Here is a 22,711-nt window from a genome sequence, read left to right on the forward strand (position 1 = left end):
ACAAGAAAAGTAGGAAGATACCTGTAAAGAAAGGGGTCAGACAAGGAGACACTATCTCCCAATGCTATTCACTGCGTGCTTGGAAATAGTATTGAAACTGTTAAACTGGGAAGGCTTAGGAGTAAGGATCAACGGCAAGTATCTCAGCAACTTCGATTTGTAAATGCCATTGTCCTGTTCAGAAACACTGCGGACAAGTTAAACAAATGAATGAGGGCCTTAACAGAAAGAATATGAGAGTGGGATTGAAGATTAATATGCAGAAGACAAAAATAATGATCAATAGCCGGGCAAGGGAACAAGAGTTCAGGATCGCCACTCAGCCTCTGTGAAGGAGTACGTTTACCTGGGTGAATTACTCAGAGTGTTAGGAATGGCCGTACGGGGTGGCAACGTGCCAGCTTTCAGCCCGCTGCACGTGTTCCAAGCCCACCAGATGGGGCGCCCTTCAGAGAACTGCGGATGACCGGCAGCCACGTGGCGCGCGGTCAGCTCAGGAATGTGGTACTCGGCAGCGCCACCCGGGACGGAGCAGAGTTCCACGAAGCCCTCTGACGTCGACACCGAGAGCTGTGCGGCACTGAAAGCTGTGCGGCACTGAAACCTGTGTGTGTGTGCAACACGAACATTTCCGTCCACTGGGACTCCGTCCACTGGGAATCCGTATACGGGGGATCCGTCCTCGGGGCCCTCGAACGGTGACGTCGAATGATGACGTCGAGCGGAGAGGATATAAGCAGCGTTTGCCGGCTGCTAGAGTATGCTCGTCGTCGGGAGCTGAGTGCTCGTTGCCATGCTCGTAATGTAGTAGTGAGCTGTGTGCTCGTAAACTGTTTGCTGTATGTTAGTCTTGCGGGCTCCATACGGGAGTCGCGCTAGACTGCCAATGTATCTTGCTTAAAATGCTTAATATGTAAATAAATCCTGTTCACCGTGTTCCTCTCTACGACCTTCAACTCCTTCAAATGGTGGCAGTGGCGAGATAGTCCGACGACTCCTACATCTGGTTGACAGGGGTGGGACCGTCCGACGAATCTAACAAGAGGGGTTCCTGACCATGAGAATCAAATTTACGGAAGAATAAAAATGGGTTTGAAGGGAATTCGGTAGACATTGTCAGACCTTGACTGGAAGCTTAGCATTATCATTAAAAAGAAAGGTGTACAATCAATGCATTCGACGAGTGCTGAGATATGGGGCAGAAACTTGGAGACTAACAAAGAAGCTCGAAAACAAGTTAAAGACAGCATATTTAGCGCTAGCAAACAAAGACGGAAGGGAGACGACACCACAGGCGCATTGTGGTGTCGTATATGCTTTCAGTTTACCAACACGCCCAACAAATGGCAATGCTGAAGTTAAAGACCGCGCAAAGAGTGATGGAATGAAGAATGTTATGCGTAACGTTAAGAGACAGGAAGAGAGCGGTGTGGATCAGAGAGCACACAGGGATAGCCGATATTCTAATTGAAATTACGAGAAAGAAATGGAGCTGGGGAGGTCATGCAATGCGTAGGTTATATAACCGGTGGACCATTAGGGTTACACAATGGGTGCCAAGAGAAGGGAAGCACAGACGAGGACAGCATAAGGTGGGGTAAGGACTAGGTGGGGTGATGAAATCAAGAAATTCGAAGGCGCTAGCTGGAATTGGTTGGCGCAGGACAAGTGTAATTGGAGATCGCAGGGAGAGTCCTTCGTCCTGCAGTGAACATAAAATAGGCTGATGATGACGATGATCACCGAAATTGTTGCGCCTGTGTCAAACAGAGCCATCCCAGGCACATTATCCACAAAAATGTGCACTTCAATTTTGAGCATCAACGCAGGAAGTATTTCTGTCAGTAGCACATCTCCAGTGACCTCACCTCCATCGACCGTGCAAGCTATTTTCCCGGTGACAAAGGGTACGGGGTGCGACACAGTGGTGAGGGAGAACAGGGAGCACGAGGACCTGGTGGGGACGTCAAACTCCTGTCAGATGCCGGGAAGCGATTCCGGAAGCTGCCCGGCTAATGCTCGCCGCCAGACGATATACATGTGCTGGCCACGGGACACCGTGGCGCCTGACACATAGTGCTACCCTTTTCACTAACGATAGCCCTGAAAAATAGCTCGCGCTTATGTGTTCTTGCTGCGAAGAATATGCGCAAGGAATCTCTGTAAGCCTTCTTAACCACTCCTGCCATTCTGTATAACTTGAAGCTGCTTAGGGTGGACAGGGCTCTTTGTTTAACTTTCGACAATTTCGCCGGGAAACTTGCGAAGTTCTGGTCAATTGCCTGCTGCGTGTTTTCCTTGTACAAGGCGCCGGGAGGCACCACGAAGACGCCTTATCTATCAGCTGTGGTCAGTGTAAGTTCTTCATTCACGAGGTATTTCACAGCGGAGGATGGATTGACCGACTCAAGCACTGTACCACTGGTTCGCGCAACGACGTCGATACTCACGCAGCACGGACGGAGCTTTTCCGGTACTTTGGCCAAAACATCCCCTGAATGCATCACCTTATCCACCGGAGACATCAGAGGCTCAGTGGCGTTCTTGGGACCCTTTTGTAGAACTTGCAGTGTTCAAGGATTACGGATTTCTTTCTTTCTTAATGTTTTTAAAACAAATTCACAGGGTCTCTTATGTTATCCCTAAGGCGACTTGAAGGCGAAAACCCAAGTACCGATGCATTGAAGACGGACACATGACGTACACATCTCCCTTAATTCGTTTTGTCTACTTCCCTTAGTCATGCCTCTTGATTCGCATACTCATCCTCTTGATTCGCGTACTAATCCCTCTTAATTCGCTGAGTCGTCATTTTAATTCGCGTGCTCATCTTCTTATTCGCTGAGTCATCTTCTTAATTCGATTAGACTAATCCGCTTAGTCATCCTCTTAAATCGCCTAGTCATCGATCTTAATTCTATAGCCTTTAATTCGCCTGAATCATCAACCTAATTTGCTTAGTCATCCATTTTAATTCGCTTAGTCATCCACATGATTCGCTTTATCGACCTTCTTAATTCGCTTTATCGTCCATTTTTAACATTCAACTTGATTTGTAATGAAGTATGAGCCATTGATGATGATAGTTTTGTACCTTTGCCGCGCGACTGGCCGCTCGAGGCACTTTGCGTGTATTCGAGAGTGACACTCTGACAATGCTCCGAAAAACACTTTTATGTAGCACGTATTGAGCAACAGAAAGCTGTATCGGGTTTTTTTTTTCAGATTGCTCCGCAATTTTATCATCTACACTTTTCATCTAATTATAATACTCGAGCAATTAATTAATTAAGACTAATTATGTAATTAGACGGCTTGCAAAAATATTTTGAGTATGTCGAAGCAACGGCAAACAATATTGCGTTAGTTCTGTACAGCTACGTGGCATCTGCATATCTTAAAATCTTGGTTCATGATTGTTGGGACACCCTGTATATAAGGGTGGATCAAATGAAAACGGAACACCTGGAGTTATGGGCACCCAATTGTATAATACATTGTATCTCGTTTGAAGTTGAGTATCATTATGAAGAAGTGCTGATAGTGTCTGTTTTTTTTTTCTTGGTTATAGCCCCATTGTATGTGATGTTCTCCAGTTAGGTTCATACCATTTTCAAACCACTGTTCCTTTTTCATTTGATTCATTTTATAGCTAAAGTTCATTGGCAAACTTTTAATATAATTGTTTCTTTGCAAATTTCACTCCAAATTGTGTCTGTCTGGTCAAACAACCAGCTGCGATAGGGCACCGTCTGTAGCTTTTACAGCATTCAGTAAATATTCAGATACATATCCCCATTCTTCATAACTTTTATCATTTTCATGGGACGCAGCGTGTCATACTTCGTCATACATTTCATTGGTGTTGTTATATGGTATATAACAACAGCTGGCAGGCATCTCATTCGGTGAGCTGACGCAGCAGTTGCAATGATTCTGCCGGGTCTGTACGCTACGTTAGCACAGAGACTGCAAGGGCTTCTATTTAGTATACCGATGCCTCACCATTTCTTAAGAGTCTCTTCGAAGGCCGCGGAATTCCTTTCTTTTTCTTCTTTTGCCTAACCTGCCTGCCTCGATCCACAGTACACAGCACTTGGTCCAGACAGCATTGAGCGTTGGCCGTTCTGCATAATCCTCCTGCTGATCGTCTTCACTCTTTCATTGTTGTTACACATGTATGGGGCCGCACAGAAAAACACCTGTTTTCAGGCAGTGGCTGTCCTCGTATTCCTTCAGTATCGTATAGCACTTTCGTGCGGATCCCGCTGGTATTTCATGGCCGTGAAAGTCACGTGTGACTGGAAGGCAGTACGTTTTTTTCTTCGTTGTTGTTCTTTTTTCGCTTATACTGTGGCTAAACTCCGCTGACAGACTTTCGCTGCCTGCCGCTTCCGGTTTTCGGGAGCATCGCACCCTATGCGGATCAGTTCGTGACGGCGTGGTACGCGGTGTCTCTCCCGTTGTGCGTGGCTTATGCGCTCGCCCACGCCTTTGCAACCACGCTGCGAAACGGTGAACAATGACGACGAAAGAGCCATATCTCGATAGCGTTATCATCCGTCGAATGACGCATGAATCGGCGATACCGGTCGCAACTAGTGCGCATTTGTTCGGCGCTTACTTGTTTACGGATTTTGTACATCACGAATGTAGCTTCCTTCACTCTATCTTCACATCTCCCTTTCTTTCTTCTTTTATTGAGTAATTTATTTATTTGTTCATTTATTTATTTGCATAGAAATGAATAAATAAATGAAGGAAACCATGAGCTTGCTCTTTTTCACGTTAGTCCCGTTAGGGGCTGTTACACGCCAGAGGCGCTCAGTGCACTGAATCTCGCAACGTCAAGCTGAAAGGCATGTCTGTACAATAGATGTTTGGAGAAATCAGCTTTATGCTTTCTTTTTTGCTTGTACTATCCTTTGTCTACATGTAGTACATGTACAAATACAACGCGGGAAGGACAGCGCAACGAAATGCGACAATTTTGTTGTTTTATACAAGCATATGCGATCATGTTTTCTCTATAGTGAACGATTCACCGTATACATTGTAATTCTAACCAAGAAATGCACGTATTTCTCCAACCTCAAGCTCATGCTTCTTTTTTCAGCTTTCTGACTTGTACTTGCGGCTGTTTATTATTATTATTATTATTATTATTATTATTATTATTATTATTATTATTATTATTATTATTTAACCATCACCACCCCCACCTGTGTTCAAGATGAAGATGGAGCCTGTAGACGACGCCGGCTGCTCCTCTTTTATGAACGTGCCTCATAGGATGCGAAATCTTCAAACGACTAATGAAGAACATAATTATAGCGACAAAAAAATTATGGGGTTTAACGTGCCAAAACCCCTTTCTGATTATGAGGCACGCCGTAGTGGACGACTCCGGAAATTTCGACTACCTGGGGTTCTTTAACGTGCACAGATTTATAAGTACACGGGTGTTTTCGCATTTTACCCCCATCGAAATGCGGCCGCCGCGGCCCGGATTCGATCCCGCGACCTCGTGCGCAGCAGCCTATAGCGACAACAGTTCTGAAATTCACATACATACACACGCAACAAAAATCAAATGTTACCGAGCAGCTCCTGCAGCACAAATGTTCTCCTGGAGGAAGAAACACCGTCTCTCGTTAGTGTCGCGTTGCAAACGCCGCACTCCCAAACCGGCACGCAAGAGCCATGGGAACGCAGCAAAAAAAGAGAACAGGGAAACGCAAATCATCATCATCATCATCATCATCATCTACTGAACGTTTAAGGACCCTTTACAGGGTATTATATAAGGGGAAGGGAAGATAGTCATCATCTAAGGTATGCACAACACAAGTCAAAGATGCTACAACAAGAATAAATAGAAATAACACAGTTTAAGTAATACAACAAAATAAAATAGGTGTACAGGCGACTTCAAATACAACAACACTTGGAATGCGAAGATAAATTTATGCAATTCTAATTTCCACAACGTGAAAGCAACCGCTATTGCGCTGATTAGATATGTTTGATGTGGACAACAAATTACGGAAGCGTATTCAAATTTTGTTCGAACAAAAGCATCGTGTGCCAGTTTACGGACGAAAGGGGGTGACTACGATAATGTTCTTCTGATGAAGCCTACTGTTTTAGAGCTGTCAGCGATCAGTTTCATGATGTGTTCCGACCAGTTTAGATTGCTAGCGCTTAGGATACTGAGGTGACGATATGTTTGTACTTTCGAGGTGTTGACTGTGTTTTTTGTAATGAGTACGCATGGTTGATGTTGGCGTGCTTGCGGGAAATTTGAATAAGTTTGCATTTGTGAATGCTAGGCTGCATGAACCACTGGGTGCACCAGTTATCTATGAAATATGTCGAACTGCCAGAAGAAATTGAAAACCATGAAAGTTACAATGATGAGGTGTAGTGAATTTCAGCCATTCCTGACTCTTCGCCGACCTGGTTTCCTTCGTCCACTGTTGCACGTTAAATACTGTCACCCCTGACTGTCCAGACTGCAAGAGAGAGCGCCGTCTTATTGAGCAAATAGGAGCGGTAAATTTTGTTCTCTCCGGGGGATGGAATGAACTGCCTCGCGTGCGGGACCAACAAACGACCGATCGTTGTTACATCTGGTCCCAGGCAACACGGTCAAACTGGCCATTACCATGCCGAAGCTATGGCTAATGGCCACGGTGAATCAGACGTCGTTTGACCCTGACTCGGTGCGACAGTGCTGAAATTCACCGAAACGCCAGCGTGATGATGGTGATGATGATGACGACGATTTATTGGCATCTCCTTCAAAACGGGCTGCGACAAATAGTCGCCTAGCCTGCTTGAGCTAATCAGGTATGCTGTACATGCTTTCCGTCCTAGCATTTCTATATACATCACCCTATTATATATATATATATATATATATATATATATATATATATATATATATATATGTTGCCTTCCTCAAAACTTCTCTATCTACCTTGTACCGCTACCTACGCCTATAACAGATCCGGGCGTATCCATCTCTTCCCTCCTTTTTTTTCCACCAATACGCTGAACGGACCTTGCTTATCTCGACTGCTGACTGGCTGATGCTTCCGCCCAGTAAATCCAAGCGCTTCTGAAAGGTGCACGTTACCTACGGTACTCAGTGGTTGAAGCCCTTCGCATTACATTAGGATGTGCGGAGGGGTAGGCGCATTTTTGCTGCAGCATACACATGTATCCTCCTGTTGCGCGCGTCTGCCCTGGATGTTTTTGTCCTTAGGCAACCGACGCGAGCCTCAAGTAGCAAGGCACTGCCCTTTGTGTTCCAGTACGCATTTTGCCTTCTAATTTCTTTTTTTCCCATTCTTGTAAAGCTCCATGGTTTTTTTTCTTTCTTTCCATTCTTTACATCCAATTCGCTGTCTCTGTTTCTCTCATTTTTTTTTTTGACGACCTTCTGGCTGTCTATTACACCTTCAGTTACCCTGTGCTTGGTTGCCAACTTTCTTGCCCTATTCCTACATTCTGCGTTCGCGCTTCTGAGGTACCTGCGCACTTTAGCCGCCCATTTATTTTTATCCACGTTCCTGAGTCTTTCTCCAAAACTAATTTTGCTCTGCGCCTGTCTGAATTCACAAGAGGCCCAGCATACGTCGCCCTTCACTGCCCCATCTGTGGTTTTACTTTGGGCTCCCAGTGCCAACCCGCCGACCGAACGCCAAAATACATTGCACGCCGCTAATCGTTAGAAAAATATGGAACCGGCTTTGCCCAAATAAATTTGTCTGGGATATGCTTTCAGGCCGCCATTGGGCAAGTATACACCGTTTTCCTCGCTGTGTGTCTTATTTGTTATACTTTCAGTTATAGTTGAATGGTATCGTAGCTTTCGCTTTCACATTTCTTTCAAGTGGAAATTGAGAAAACTCAAGAGCATGGTGGTGCGCGTGTCGGGCTACGATCTGCAGCCATCCTCCTGCTCTCGATTTTCCTGTTAAAGAAATGCTCCTTCCGGTTTAAACAAAAATTTGTTCGCTTACGTACAAAGGAGGAAAGATGTAAATTTATGCAGTTCCACGGAGCTTTATTTCTTATGACTACGTGTCCAAGTTGCGCACGTTTCTATACTTGTTTGCAAATGCTGTTACGGCTTTCCAACTAGCCTCCACTATTGTATCGTTAGCAATCATCCCTCGCCCACTTCAGATGCCGGCGGACACCCTGGCTGCTCATCGAATGCAGAGCATGTCACAAAGCGTGGAGAGCCTATCTGGGTCAGCGCGCCAAGAAACCGCCGATGGATCTAACGATGCTGATATCGTGCCGGGAAGGGCTACTGCGTGCGCCGCGTCCAGTTCAAATTGCCTTTTGTAGCTTCCGCGCAACCACGCATAAATAACGCCCGAGAAAAAAAAATGTCGCTTCAATTTTCTATACTCCTCTTATCTACCTTTCTGCATTTTCGGTTTTTTTTTTTTAGTTTGCCTCACAAGAATGCATGGGTTGGCAAAATTGTTTCCCTTCGCATACTTAAGCTCGCATGTTACAACTCTGGCTTATCTTAGATTACTGACAGACTATACACTAATCTTTCTTCTTTTACGATATTTTTTTTCGTCGCCTATCGGCAAAATGTACGCGCAGCTGTATGCATGAATGCGTTTTTTCTCCCTTTATACGCTAAAAGGGCGACAACTATCGGGCACCGCATTACGCGTTTGCGTCATTGTGTATACACTAGAGAGTTTTAGTATAGCGTAAAGCAGCAAACGCAAAGAGTTAGCGTTAGCGTTAGCGTTGCGTGCACCACACTGCGCATGCGCTATACGTAAACGCTACTGGAGCTCTTGCGTACGTACGCTATTTTCAGGATTTAGCGTTGAACGCTAACGCACGCAAGGGGAGCCTTACGTACGGCAAGATGGCGGCGCCAGTCGAAGTGAGAGCAGCCCGCTTCGGATCTATCGAGCCGTCTGCCTGCACTGCTAGGCTCTATCCTTCCCCACTAATGCTCGTGTTCGCCTTAGATTTGTGTGATGATGCTTCGGCAGCGGTGCACAGGTGACAAATGGGCGTTGTTTACGATATACGTTCTCGATTAGCGGCGCAGTAGGCTTAACGAGAGGGTTTGCTCATAGAGTTAGTAGAACAACTCTATGGGTTTGCTAAATGTGTTTGCTGTATCCGCCTCGAGATGGCGCCCAAGTGTATTTCGCTCGTTCGCTTGGTGTAAAGCCGCATGTGGAGCCGATGCATGTCATGTTTTCCGCGGCAAAACACAGTAGTGTGGTCGGTGCTGTGGTCACAATGCATGTGCGTTTTACCAACGACGACGATATGAACCTCGTGAACGCCTTGAACCCATTCGGATGGACGTCAAGGTGGGCGTCCGTTGCAAAAAATTGGAAAGAAGTGGGAAATCCGCTTTCTGGAAGAGAAATTGCCGGCGAAACGTCCCCTCCGGTATAGCTTCGACGTTGAGTGGATCTTGAGGACACGTAGAACCTGCGTGGTTGCTCTCATTCCCGAAGCATGAGGGTGTCTATGTCATCCCAACTTAAGAAGGACACGTAATATGGGTCCCACAGAACACTCGATCGCAGCATGCCAAGATCAATCGGTATGTTTCGCGACTCTCGACAGAACAACGCTCAAACCAAACACCTACATGCGTAATTAACGCAGCGACTGTGGCTTTCGATAAGCTTGACTTAGGGACACACTTGCGGATTCGGCATTGGATAAGCTCGACATTTCGTGTGGATTTGGCCTTCCAGTACTTTGTGTCTTTACATCTAGATGGCGCTGTATTTGTTTGCGTTAACGTTAACGCTTTTCTCCGTTCCGCTATTCTAAAACACTACCTTGTGCCGCGCAGTGCAGTCTTTCTTTGCGTTAGCGTTGCGTCGCACGCTGACGTTAACGCAAGGGTTTTACGCTATACTAAAACTCTCTACTAGGCAAACCTTTTTTTTTTCTTTTTGCGTTGTGTGTCGCATTGCCACCTGCAAGGCCCGTCGGGAAAATCTCTATCTCAGCTGCCGGTGCCGGTCGGCTAGTAAGTTCGCATTCTGTGATCGCTCGCACTCGAGTTTGCTTTGCAAGCACATTTTTCTCACTTCTCCCGGCACTGTCAGTTTCTCGGACCCGGCTCATTATCGCCAATGGTCACAGCGGCCAAAAAAAAAACGCAAGCTCGGCGACACGCGTGCGCGGCGCACGGATGCCGAGAAAGTCCTCCGCCGCTGAACAGGGGCACATGTGCGATGGAAACGATTGGTAAGCCTGCGCGTGTGGTTCCATATCTTCCTCGGGGGGACCTTGGGCTGCCATCGAGTGCGGCAGTCGCGATGTGCGGCCGAACTGCGGCATCGCGGGGCCTTGAAATTTTTTTTCTTCTTTCTCTGTGCGTTCCATTTCTGCAGGCAAGCGGGCCCGAGCGGTGTCGGAGAGGGTAGCGGGATCGTCAGAGTTCGCTGTCCTCTTCCCCGCGCCACGCCTCTCCTCTTCTAACTTGGAAGGCGGTCCCCGGTGAGCCGCGGTTTCCCTATAAAAGCGACCCGCGGAGACCCCCGTTCATGTCATGACATTTGCTCTCATCCCAGCTATCCAAGCAAGCAACATGAAGGTTACGGTGAGTGGACCAGTTTCCCTCCAATTCACTTTCGGCCTCTGCGAGAAGCAAACACAGATGAACCACAGAAACTGAGGCGACACGGATTCCGTGCCGCTCCGGTGTTCCTGTACTTTGTGCCTCGCTTGAAGATGCATGCATCACTTTTTTTTTTCAAGGTACCCTCGGTGTTATTCCGTGCTCAGATTAGCCGCTACATGTGGACGGACTCCACATGCGGTATAAATGACCACTCTGGCTTCTTACTGGCCATTTACCTAAACTGTGCATGATGTTATTGGTGTTGTGTCATGATGCTTTTAGTTTGCGTTCTCTTGTGTTTTCTATGTCCTTTATTGAGAAATGACTAGATATCGCTCCTAAAGGGGCGCCAAGATGGCAAAGTTCATTGCGGTAGTGTCGACATTGCCAGTCCTAGCCAAAGTTTCTCGCGAGATCAAGTTTCTTTTGCTCAAGCCTGACAACGTTTTTTTTTTGTCTACTTTATCTCATGCGCTTTCTGTTTTATTGAAAGGTTGTTAAATCTACTCTTTTGTGCAAAATTAGAATTTCTGTGCGACAGTTTTTATTATTAAACTCTAACCTCGGCCTACCGCTATTGTTGCTCAGTAGTCTTGCGCTGGTGTATTAAGAACGAGTTCACAACTGCATAGAAATACGACCATGCGAGCAACTTGTCCGCGAGGCAAGTCATGCTTCTTTGGAGGGCATCGTTTTCGATTCGTGCTGGGAATTGGCTGAGGCAACCAAGAAGTGCTTATGAAAAAAAAAATGATAATCCCCTCATCACCAGTGTAAAACAGAATTAAATTAGTTGCAATAAACTGTACAGAACAAGAGTTGTGTTTAATGCTGAAAAGTGACAAAGAGGAAGTAATTATCACACATAAGCAATAAAAAAACGTGAAAAAAGGGCCTCTTATACAGAGATGATCCCCAACCAGGTGGAGCTATCCAAGCAAGCAACATGAAGGCTACGTTGAGTGGACTGGTTGCTGGCCACTTAAATTTCGGCCTGTTCGAGAACCAGGAACTACGTTTCGCTGCATTGTGCCTCACTTGAAGATGGTTCAAACATGATGTCTCTCTTCTTGAGCTCCACAAAAATTTTGTCGGAATGAATTACCTTCCAAACGGGAGCAAAATTTTAATGCTGTACTTAAAGCAGGGCTCGTGAAAGCCCCCTCTAGAGTGTGCTCGAGTTTATCGCACTCTGTTCGCAGTTCTTCCTCGTCTGCCTCGCCGTCGTCTTCGCTCTGGCTGCCGCCGGCGGCTTTGGCTACGGAGGATACAGACGCTTCGGCGGAGGCTATGGTGGCATCCGCCTAGTCAGGGGCTTCGGCTACGGAGGCTATGGAGGCGGATACAGGAGATACGGCGGCTATGGTGGATACGGCGGCTATGGTGGATACGGTGGCTATGGTGGATACGGTGGCTACGGATTCGGCAAGGGCTACCATGGATAAGCGTCTACACTGGAATACACCAGCAGAGAGTCGTCTCAAGCTCTCAATGCTGCCGCCAGCGACGCACGCTCTTCGTGAAGACGTCCGGTGTAGTGTGCTGGCACTCAAACCGTTCCTGTGTAAACGAGCATCTCATGCGCATGATCATCAGTGAAAAATAAAGGTCCGGTTCCACCACCAAAGTCGCTGTTTCGTTTACCTTACTTATTAAACCTAACCGAAAACTACCCCAAACTAACGTGTACCTTCCAGCAGAAACCATGTCAATACGAGTATAAATATTATTGAATCCCCAATGATGTGTCCTCCTCGCAAAACTGCTGATGCTGAAAGGCTCTAGACGATGAAAAACGACAGTTGAATTCTCTCTCCAGATTATTTGAGCGTTGCGGATAGAACAGGAGGCCGACTAGACACCCCATAGTTCATAACGATGATTTGTGCAATTTGTTATGTTCTTTTGGAAAACAAGTTATCATTATCTGGGACCAACTGGTCCATCAAGGCCGTTGTTTTGTTTAAACTTAAAAAGAAAACAAAAATCTACACAGGAAAGTGAACGCTGGTAAAGCGTATGAACAAAATGAAAAGTTAAGGAATTGACAAGAGTTGCGAAGAACTACAAGTGCAGTCGTCCTGAAATACGATGAAGGAACTTATATGTTTGTTCATTAAGCAAATGTGCAGGAAATCGCTGGTTTAATTTGTTATGTATTCCAAGCAAATTAGTGGAGCTATCAATAAGCTGTAGAAAATTAATTTTCACAGCGCACGTTCACTTTCAACAGGCTGGTTTTGACGGCAAAATCATCGACTGAAACTCTTGAAAGAATGTCCGGGAGTTCCTCCCCGTCAAGATGTTTCCATGGTAGCCACTGCTCTTTGATTTGCTTTAAATGTCATGATCATCCTGCTACAGCGACAACAGACCACACGCACCATAGACTGACTGCATAGTTGGCCTATATGTACAGTGGGACATAGGCTCCGACATTCCGGGGACAGAGTTTCTAGACGAAATCTGGAGACGGCAAACCCAAGGTGAAAGCGTCATAATACTTTAGTAGGTAATGAGATGGGAATAGCAATATTTGAAATTTTGAATTAAGAAGGCCGTTATTTATACAAATTTAATTCGTTTCCACTCTGCGTTAAAGCATGCCATGAAAGAACGTGTGGCTCACTGTAAATTAGGGACTTATGCAATGGGAGTGCTTATTGGCACATATATGAAAATGTTAAACATAATTATAGCTTATGAAACACTCAAAGAGCTCACAAAGGCCAACCAAGCGCAAAGTACAGTATTTTGTTAGTGGATGCCAGCATTGTATATTCCAGTCAACACAGTGGCCGACACGCCAGCAAGACAGGATCATCGGATATATAAGGTGTTGTCCCTCCCCATATCAGGAAGTAATCTCTGCTATATTCTGAAAGCGACATCATCTAAAACATGTGGAAGGATATGATCAGAGCGAAATTCCAGGAGCTCCAATCCATTCGTATTGATCCACTTGTTGAATACAGAATTTCACTTACTTTAAGTAAAGACCTAAAACCCTGATTCATGGATTACGGCTTGACACTGCTTATACGGAACATTTTCTGCACAGAATGTGGTGCTCTGAAATTCCAAAGTGCAATTGCGGCCTTGCGGACGAATACACATATCACCTTTTCTAAAATGCCTTCATCAGATCGTACACCACAAAGTTTAAAGAAAACATTATCCAAACAGGCTCATGTTTTGTTAACATCTCTGCCTTCCTTATACACCTCTCTCTCTCTCTCGCTTTCTCTCTTGGGCCCGTGGTCAACAAGGGTCATGCAAAGTGCACTTTGACACCATTGAACAAAACTAAGGTGACTGTATTGGCATGCTGGTAGGTCATGAATGCAGCTTTTTGGCGCACAAGTCCAGGACAAGGAAGACGCTGAGACACACGAGCGCAGACTTAAACGTGTTTTATTTTGAAGAAAGTCACCACATATATAGCAGAATCCATGACACATTGCGTGCGTGCACCCCGGAGAATATTCCTATCTCTACGCAAGAAGGATAGCTCCTTGGTGGAAAGGGCGATAGACGGTTTTGACACACAGGTGTCACCACACCTGCCAACCAATTCCGCTTTGGTGATTTCTTGGGTCAACTGATTACTATTTTTGCTGACAATTGAGCAAGCACTATATACCGGTTTACACGTGACCGTATTTGTGGCGTCTGCCTGATTACGCATGCACTTTCTACAGTGGGCACAAAAAAATCCTTTCTTCTCTATCACACTGTAGCGATACTCCCGTAACCTGCCATAAACACATCGCCCGCTCTGACCAATATAGTTGGACACACAGTTCAAAGGCACACTATAAGCTATTCATTCTGCACAGTACACGGAGTTTGACTGTTGTCTCTTTTTGCACGCAGGTTCTTTGGGGGCACAAGCACTGGTCAATCTGCACAAAGATTGCAATTTATAGGCAGCGGAAAAAAGCACTTTTTCATTGGCCCGCTGGCCAATCCTTCTTAATCGATGCTATATGCCGTGGATACACGGAATAACTGCGTCTTTTTTGTAAAGTGGAAGACTTAGTGGCATTAGTTATTTGCGGTGACATGCGCTTGAACAGGGCTTCAGCAATGCTAATGAGGACATGTGTGGGGTTCCTACGTTCCTGAGGCGAAGGACCTGCTCAGAGAAGCTGTCGGCCATGCGCTCTGGGCAAGACTTGCTTAAAGAATTGAAAAGCAGTCCCAAAAAACTCCTACAAGACACCCCCGTCTTATTCATAAAGGCGACCCTTCCAAACCTATCGATGCTATTCTATAAACACGAGAGCAGGAAAGACTGGGGTAAGGAATAAAACAGACCGTTGATGTGAACTGAAAACTCCCCGAGGTTTTCATGTGAGGATGACCTCAAGTAGTCGAGCCCAACATCAGAGTTTTTGACGAGAAAAGGGTCATCATTGCGGAACAGACTAAGCGATGCTTGCAGAAATAGGGCAATGGACTTCTGCCAAGTTCCCCTTTTAGAGATGATAGCTGTGAAAGGAGTGTCAACCTTATGTGTTTTAGCACTGAAAAACACATTGAGCCAATCTCGATTACTCGCTCCTATACCTTTGAGAACACAATCTAATTTGAGCCTGCTACATTGTTTTTTTAGCCTCTGATTCTTTTATTTTTGAAATTGACAGGTTTCTGCGTGCTGCAAACGCGTTTTGTACTGCTTCTAAAGCTTTCTCATTGAAAAGACGATGAGATAGCACCGCGAAACGTCCCTCTTCGTCTGCCGGTAAAACGTACATATCATTATCCTTCAGGAAAGACAAGGCTCGCTTTACAGGTACCCTCGGTCCAGGGACTCCTCTCCGGTGTAAAGAGTCCACACAGCCCGACACACACCGCACAAAGTCATCATCTGAAGCATGCCGGGCAACCTGTCTGACAAGGGCCAGAAGTTACGGGACTGTCCTCCTCTTCTGAACGGCGAACTTGGATCCCAAGCCGAGCACCTGTTGGACGTCATGAGGCAAGCTGACGTCTGGAAGGACCTGGATTTTTCCCTTGGACACTGGACACTTCTCAGGAAGAGAAGTGTCCTTGTCTTGTGCGCAAAAAAAAAAACGCGGCATTCATAGAACAAAAATTCTCGAGGACAGCAGCATTGTTAATTGGACATTGCTAACGGATTTAAATGGCGCTTCGTTTCTAAATTGGTTCCTTGTTTGTGCTGTCGCCGTGTTCCCTATGTAATATATTACCCGTTTTCATTTTTGTTCGCACTGTTCGTCATTGAGAGGTTCGTTTTAAAGTCGCTGTGTTGTTTCTGACTTACGTTGTAATGTAGTCGTGCGTTCATTAATTGTTCTTTTACTCGTTCTTCCCTACAAACTATGCGCCTAAGTGTAAAAGACTATATGTTTAACGGTACCACTCGTTTGTAAAGAAGGAGTAGCCGGCGCCCATATCTGTACGCCAATGTCTCCTTTTTCGGTCATGCCAATAAATGAATTATGGCGTCCACGGAAATTTCCCCACAAACGTTTGCAGTGCGGACTAAATCAGTCGCCTCCTAACAGAATGAAAGAGCTCTTCTTTCCCCTTACTTTGCGCGACAAGAACGTAAAAATGTCTCATATTCTGCGTATAATACCTCTACTAGTATGGTATGTCCCATGAGCAGTGCGTGCAAGTTCCGCACTCCTACGATAAAGCTGTATTGAATCTGGATTAGGACAGTATCTGTCCAACTGCTCTTCTGATGGCATTTTCGACTGGTCCTTTTGAAGCGCTTCAGCGATGCTGCAAAGTGGCCGCAGTATGTGCTATAATTCCTCTGTCTGACTTGCCGCCTTCACTCTGCGAGCGCATCTTTCTTCCACTATGCTTGTCTCGTGGTGCTCTTGGGGTCTGCCCATTGCCGCAGTCGCGAATACTTTTCATTTTAAGGTTGATGCTTCAGTTGCCTGAGCTAACAACCGAACCACAGGGTCACTCCACAATTGGCGATCACCCGGAGATCCTCTAAAGGTGGCTATCCCATAGAGGCTAACTGGCATGAAGGTGTTCGGAACAGCGAGTATATCGGATTAAGGGGCCGAAGTTGTTTGCTATTATGAACACACTCTACACCCTTGCCTCTAATTTAACCGCGAAGGCTATCCCAACCGCAACTGCCCCCCACCCCCTTAGCCCCCCCCCCCCCCACCCTGCCACTCCACTGCACTTAACCCCACCTTTCACGCCCAACCAAGAATCGCTCTCTCGTTCTGCCCATACACTTACACTTGCCAATCCTAAACGGAGCGCTGAGTGGCTGACTCTGGCGACTACATACGGCGAGAGTAGCTACACAGCAGAATTCAGTGGTACAACGATGATGAACGCCGTTATCGAATCCCTGGGGGGAAGAGGAGGTTCTAATTGGCTCGCATGTGGTATGCGTGAGAAGGAGACAGGCGTCCACAGTCAATCGGCACTTCAGCAGCAGACGAAATGGGCATGTCCTCTAGGGGGACATTTAGAAAATACTCCCCTGGACACCGTAATCCATCCTTTAGCAATATTCAAAAAAGTATTCGCCATTATAATCCGCTTTTGCATGATCTCCCAGTGTGACAGGTGATCGAATGATCACGGGAAGTTCAGAAATCAAATGCGTCATCGTGCGAATTAGTCAACTGTTCTTGCCAATTTATTAGCACCGTATATGATCTGACGAACGATATGTAAACCACGTCTGGAACCACGCTACTCCTTACGGAAAAAAAAATATATACCTTCTAGAAAGTTCTAGCTGGGCGTCGCTTACGGTCCGCTCCACTCACATTTCACGCGCTGATGCACTGCGGAGACCATTTGTACGCACCTCCACGCTTCATACAGTCGGCTCTGCAGTGGAGCGAGCTAGGGCAGCCTTGCCCTTCCGCTACCGGCATGGGTGCTGGCGCACCCGCACTAACGTTCCCTCTAAGCGGCTGTGGATACACTGGTCTGAGTGGAGCTGACTGGAAGAGCTCAGCTAGAAGACCCTATTAAATATTTTCAGAGAGAAGTGATATGATTGCAGATGTTCTTCAGGGTCTTTCCACGAAGCATAACACAGAAACCACCCTTTCCATGCGTGTGCGTCTAGCTTACGGCCCCATTTATGGGTTTTCACACTTCTCGCGACTTTTCAGTAATCGGAAATACCTTCTATGACATGTGTATGAGAAAATAGGGCGTATATAAATTCCAAGCTCCATCCAGCATATTGACTGGAGGCGCCATTATATGTCTCCATAATCTGGCGCGCTAGACGCCTTACCATCCAGTCGCAGGAACAAACCAAGGGCTCCTATCTTGTGTGAGCGAGGCTGCAACACTCATTCATCCTTTATGTATAACTTACACCAAATCTTTTGTACATTTCCTGTAGTAAAATTCATTTTCCCATACTAAAACCAGAAACGTTTTCTTTTTCTTGTTTTTTTTTCTTGCTTGCCTAGTAAACCAATATCACCGTTTGCGTTCCCATAGCGTCACTCGATTGAATTCATCATACTCTTCAGTCGGACTTCTTTTATTTGTTGTATTTATTTCGAAATACCACTGTCTCTGGAAGGCGACAGCAGATTTCAGTACAAGAATAACAAGAATTGACATTATAAATCCCATAGTTCTATTGTACAAGGAACAATAGGATACAGGAACATATCGGGAAAGCTAAACGCTGTTACATGGCATGAACAACTAGAGCAGGCTTGTCGACTTCTTATGAAAACTCACTGAATGGCAGATACCTAATAAGTGAAAGGTCTAGTTTGTACAACCACCTCAGCACTATCTGGGGGAAGAAAGAGCGATGGAGCAAGCGTGCTCGAAACTATTGGTATGCAGCATCAGCGGGGCAAGTTTTAGTAGGTGAGGGCGATTTGTCAGCAACGATTGATCTGTCAATAAAATTCGTACTTGTATGGCCGAGGATTAGTGAACAATCTTGGTGTACCATGAATAGGGGTTCTAATGAGCGCCGCAGAGCCAGATATAGTAGCAATAGATTATGAATGTGCGATGGTAGGGAGTAATTGCAATCATATGACTGAAAACAAATCTGATTGCCTTCTACGTGATGAATTTGAGATTTTTTACTTTTATTTTTCACATCAGAAGAATGGGAAAGGAAGCAAATCACTGCCACCTACTCTAGAATTGGCTGCTGAAATGTCTTGTGCGCCGTTCATTTGCATTGTTTTGTTGATTTGTTTAGTGAGCGCGTTACGAAGAGCCTGCGATCAAACCAGGGGTGCTATAACATAAAGCTATTCCAAACTTTTCTATTCCAATTCTGCAATCAGCCATCCGCGATTGCTCGAAAACTATTTTGGACCACGCCTACGTCACCTGTCTATCAGGCGACGTCACGAAAACCGCGATAGCTCCCCATCTGATATGACATTACACGCTAATTGTGCCTGATTGGACCGAACAAGAAAAATACATTTATTTTTGATTCGATGTCTTTTCGCCATTAGACCTCGGCTATTGGTCAAAATTTTTAGGGCTGCACCCACTTCACCTGCCTTTCACGCGACGTCAAAAAACCGTGAAAACTCACCGCGTCAGAGGGCCCTATAACGGAAAACTATTCCAATATGTTTTTATTCCAATCTCCTGACGTCAAATTTGCGTAACCGCCGACGCAAGCATCGGGTGGTGACACGCAGGGTTGTTTAAAGAGACCAATCAAATGCTTTCCTCGTTTATAGGAGGTCACTTTTGTTTGCTTTAAAAACGAATAACATTGCCTACACTGAGCGGCTTGTCTTATCTAATTGGCTGATAAGAGGCGAGGAGCATGGCTCAAGCCGAGAGGGATTCGATGGTGCCGAGCAAGTACACTGAGAATTGATAACCGGATGAAGAAAGTGGTGCGACGTCTGCGATAGGTCCGCTTTCCCTTACTTAGCTTGGGGTGGCTCGTCAAAAATCACGGTGACATGCAACGGAAGGTTGACAATGCCGCTGAAAATGGATCATCGGCAAACAAAACTTGACTAAGCGAGGTCGTAAATGTGCTGAAAGTGCTCGCAAACGTTACACAGCCACGCAAAAAGGTATTATTATGCTCAAATAAACCCATGCTCTCCGGCAGGTGCAAATAATCAGTGCCTGAGGGATCGGCGGCAGCCATCTTTTATTCCTTTCGGAACTAAACATCCTGCGGCTATTCAGAGAAAAATTAAGTTTTGTTCGGCATATTAATGCATCTTTAACTCCTACACGTCACTTTACCGCGGTGAGTTTTCGCCGTTTTGTGACGTCGCGTGACAGGTAGGTGAACTGGGTGCAGCCCGAAAACTTTTGACCAATAGCCGAAGTCGAATGGCGAAAAGGCGTCGAATCAGAAATGACTATTTTTCTTTCGTTCTTTGCAGTCATGCATAATCAGTGTGTTCACATCATATCAGATGGGGAGTTACCGCGATTTTCGTGACGTAGCTTAACAGGCAAGCAAAGTCGGGGTGGTTAAAAAAAGTTGTTGGCCAATGGCGGAGGGATGATTGCAGAATTGGAATTTAAAAGTTTGGAATAGCTTTATGTTATAGCGCCCAGAGTGACGTGTACACGTTAAGGATGCATTAATATGCCGAACAAAACTGAATTTTTTTCTGAATAGCCACAGGCTGCCCCGTTCCGAAAGGAATAAAAGATGACTGTTGCCGATCGCTCAGGCTCTGGCTGCTCGCGCCTGACGGAGCGCATGGGTTTATTTGCGTACAATAAAACTTTTTGCGCCACCGGGTAACGTTTTCGAGCATTCTCGGCACGTTTACGATCGACCTCGCTCTGCCAGCTATTCTTTGCTGAGGATGCGTTTTAGCGTCATTCTTAACCATTCGTTGCATGCCGCCGCGATTTTCGACCAGCCACCGCAACTAAGTAACGGAAAGCGGACCAATCGCAGACGCCGGCACCACCCTCTTCATCCGGTTATCAATTTTCAGTGCACTGGATCGGCCCCATCGAATCCCTCTCCACTTGGACGTGCCCCTTGTCTCTTGTCAGCCAATTAGAAAAGACAAGCCGCACAGTGTAGGCAATGTTATAGGTTTTTAAAGGAAATAAAAGTGACCTCCTACAAACGAGGAGAGCGTTTGATTGGGCCCTTCAGACCACCCTGCGAGTCACCGCCCGATGCTTGCGTCGGCGGTTACGCAAATTTGACGTCAGAAGATTGGAATAAAAGCATATTGGAATAGTTTTACGTTATAGGGCCCCGGGTTGACATGTCTGCCACTCGACACTGTTAGTAAATTTCTCACAAAGATATTTAATTTCTGCGGCATGGAACAAAGGGCTTTCTTCATTGGCATAACTAAATTAAAGTTTATTTTCTTGTTTTGTTAGCAAAGCTCATTACCAGTATTTTTCACGAGTAATGATCTGGCAAGTTTCGAACCATTTGCAGAACATAGAAACAAAAAAAAATGTTGTTGACACTGTAATGATCACTAGCAACGTTCGAGTAAAAACACAAACATCGGCGTGTAGTCGTAGTTTTACCGCAGTAACTTTCGTTACCTTAAGAGCACCATTATCATAAACAGCAAACAAAAGTGGTTCCACAAGAAACCCATATAATCCCACTACAAACACCGAAGTTGTCTGAAGTAAACCTTATTTGACGTAGTTAAAGGAAAGAGACTGTGGCCTGACATGCAGGTAACCCGATAACCAAGCTAGTTTATCAGGGATTACATGCAGGCTAGTTGAAACAAGAGGAAGCCGCAGTAACGTAAATGAAATACACACAAAGAGCACAAGAGTGGAATATTAGTCGGAAGGCACTGCTTACGCTGGTGGGTATGGCGGTTTAGTGCTTTCGTTACTTTCTTTCGCATTGTTTATTCTTTCTTGTTGCTTTTTTTCATATAGTGATGTTTTCCTTTCCTCGTGGTCTTATATTTAACGTGATTCTTAAGCCACTTTAGAGAATTGCTTTCGTATGTCCATGTCTCTCTTCATGTGCGTGGTACTTAGGTATTTAGAAATCTTCTGGTCACGTCGCGGAATGAACGAACTAACCAGCTCGCCTTTCGGATGTTATTCCAGTCTCCCAACATCCCCGCACCAATGATGGGTGTTCGTATATCGAACATCTAGGGGATTTTAGGGGCTTCTGTGCGTTTACATTTGACTTCTAGTTTAACAGTCTGCAAGCGGACCACAGAGCTATACGTCACATCGAGCGTCTACATCGCGCATCGTATGGCCAAGCACTTCCTAATCAGCTGATTCAGCGCCCATCACCTGTGGAAGGTTTCAGCAAATGTATATTCTCCATTTATCTTGAAATCCCAGAGATGCACAAAAAAAGTCTGCACTTCCTGTCCCGGTGCTATTACAATTGGCCTTGTCACACTTTTTCGAAATATTTATAGATTATGTTAAATTATTCACGGACGCATCTGTACACAGGGATGACCAAAACGCTTCTGCAGCTTTCTTCTGCCCTTAAACTGACATCCGACGGGTGTTTCCTGCATGCAGCTTCATCAACAACTGCGGAGCTGGCAGCGATTGATGCTGCTCTAAAGTACGGGCTCCCGCGCTGCCCTCAGCATACTACACAGAAACAACGCTGATCGCCCAGTTGTGCGTAGCATCGTGAGTCTGCCAGCAGAATTACAACTCGGAGTATACCTCGTTGGCCGTGGGATAACCTCGCCCGTAGGTATAACTGGAAACGAACAGGCCGATCAACTGGCTTCCTCTTGTGCTCACAACGAATGTGACCGCCCGGAAATTTTGTGCAGGCTTGACGACGCCCGTCTGTTCATTCAAAGATACCTGCTCAAGCAGCACCCAGACCAGAGGGTTACAGAAGGATCCTTACCTCCCCATGCTTGTGTGCGAGGCTTCCCTCCTTGTGCCAGAGCTTTATTGCTAAAGGGAAGGGTTGGCTGTGACCCATGGTGCCTGAACGTTTATACCGGCAAGGTCGTATAGACAGTCCTACGTGTGCTTCGTGAGGTTCGTGCAAGGCACTGGATTACACTAGAGTACCCTGCTTTCCTTTCTCAGCGCACGTCGCTACTAAGGGACTATATAGCCTACTTGGCCTGC

At 45.8% G+C, this 22,711-nt stretch overlaps 1 protein-coding gene across 1 annotated transcript; it reads left to right on the plus strand.

Moving 5' to 3' along the window:
• Positions 1-10,477: 10,477 nt before the first annotated feature.
• On the plus strand, positions 10,478-12,272 carry LOC139055577 (neuropeptide-like protein 31). The gene is made up of 2 exons (XM_070533098.1): positions 10,478-10,624; positions 11,848-12,272. The coding sequence occupies exons 1-2, from the start codon at positions 10,574-10,576 to the stop codon at positions 12,088-12,090; spliced, it is 294 nt and encodes a 97-aa protein (XP_070389199.1). The 5' UTR covers positions 10,478-10,573; the 3' UTR covers positions 12,091-12,272.
• The last annotated feature ends 10,439 nt before the right edge of the window (positions 12,273-22,711 follow it).

This window comes from Dermacentor albipictus, chromosome 1, assembly GCF_038994185.2.
Source record: "Dermacentor albipictus isolate Rhodes 1998 colony chromosome 1, USDA_Dalb.pri_finalv2, whole genome shotgun sequence".
Lineage (NCBI taxonomy): Eukaryota > Metazoa > Arthropoda > Arachnida > Ixodida > Ixodidae > Dermacentor > Dermacentor albipictus.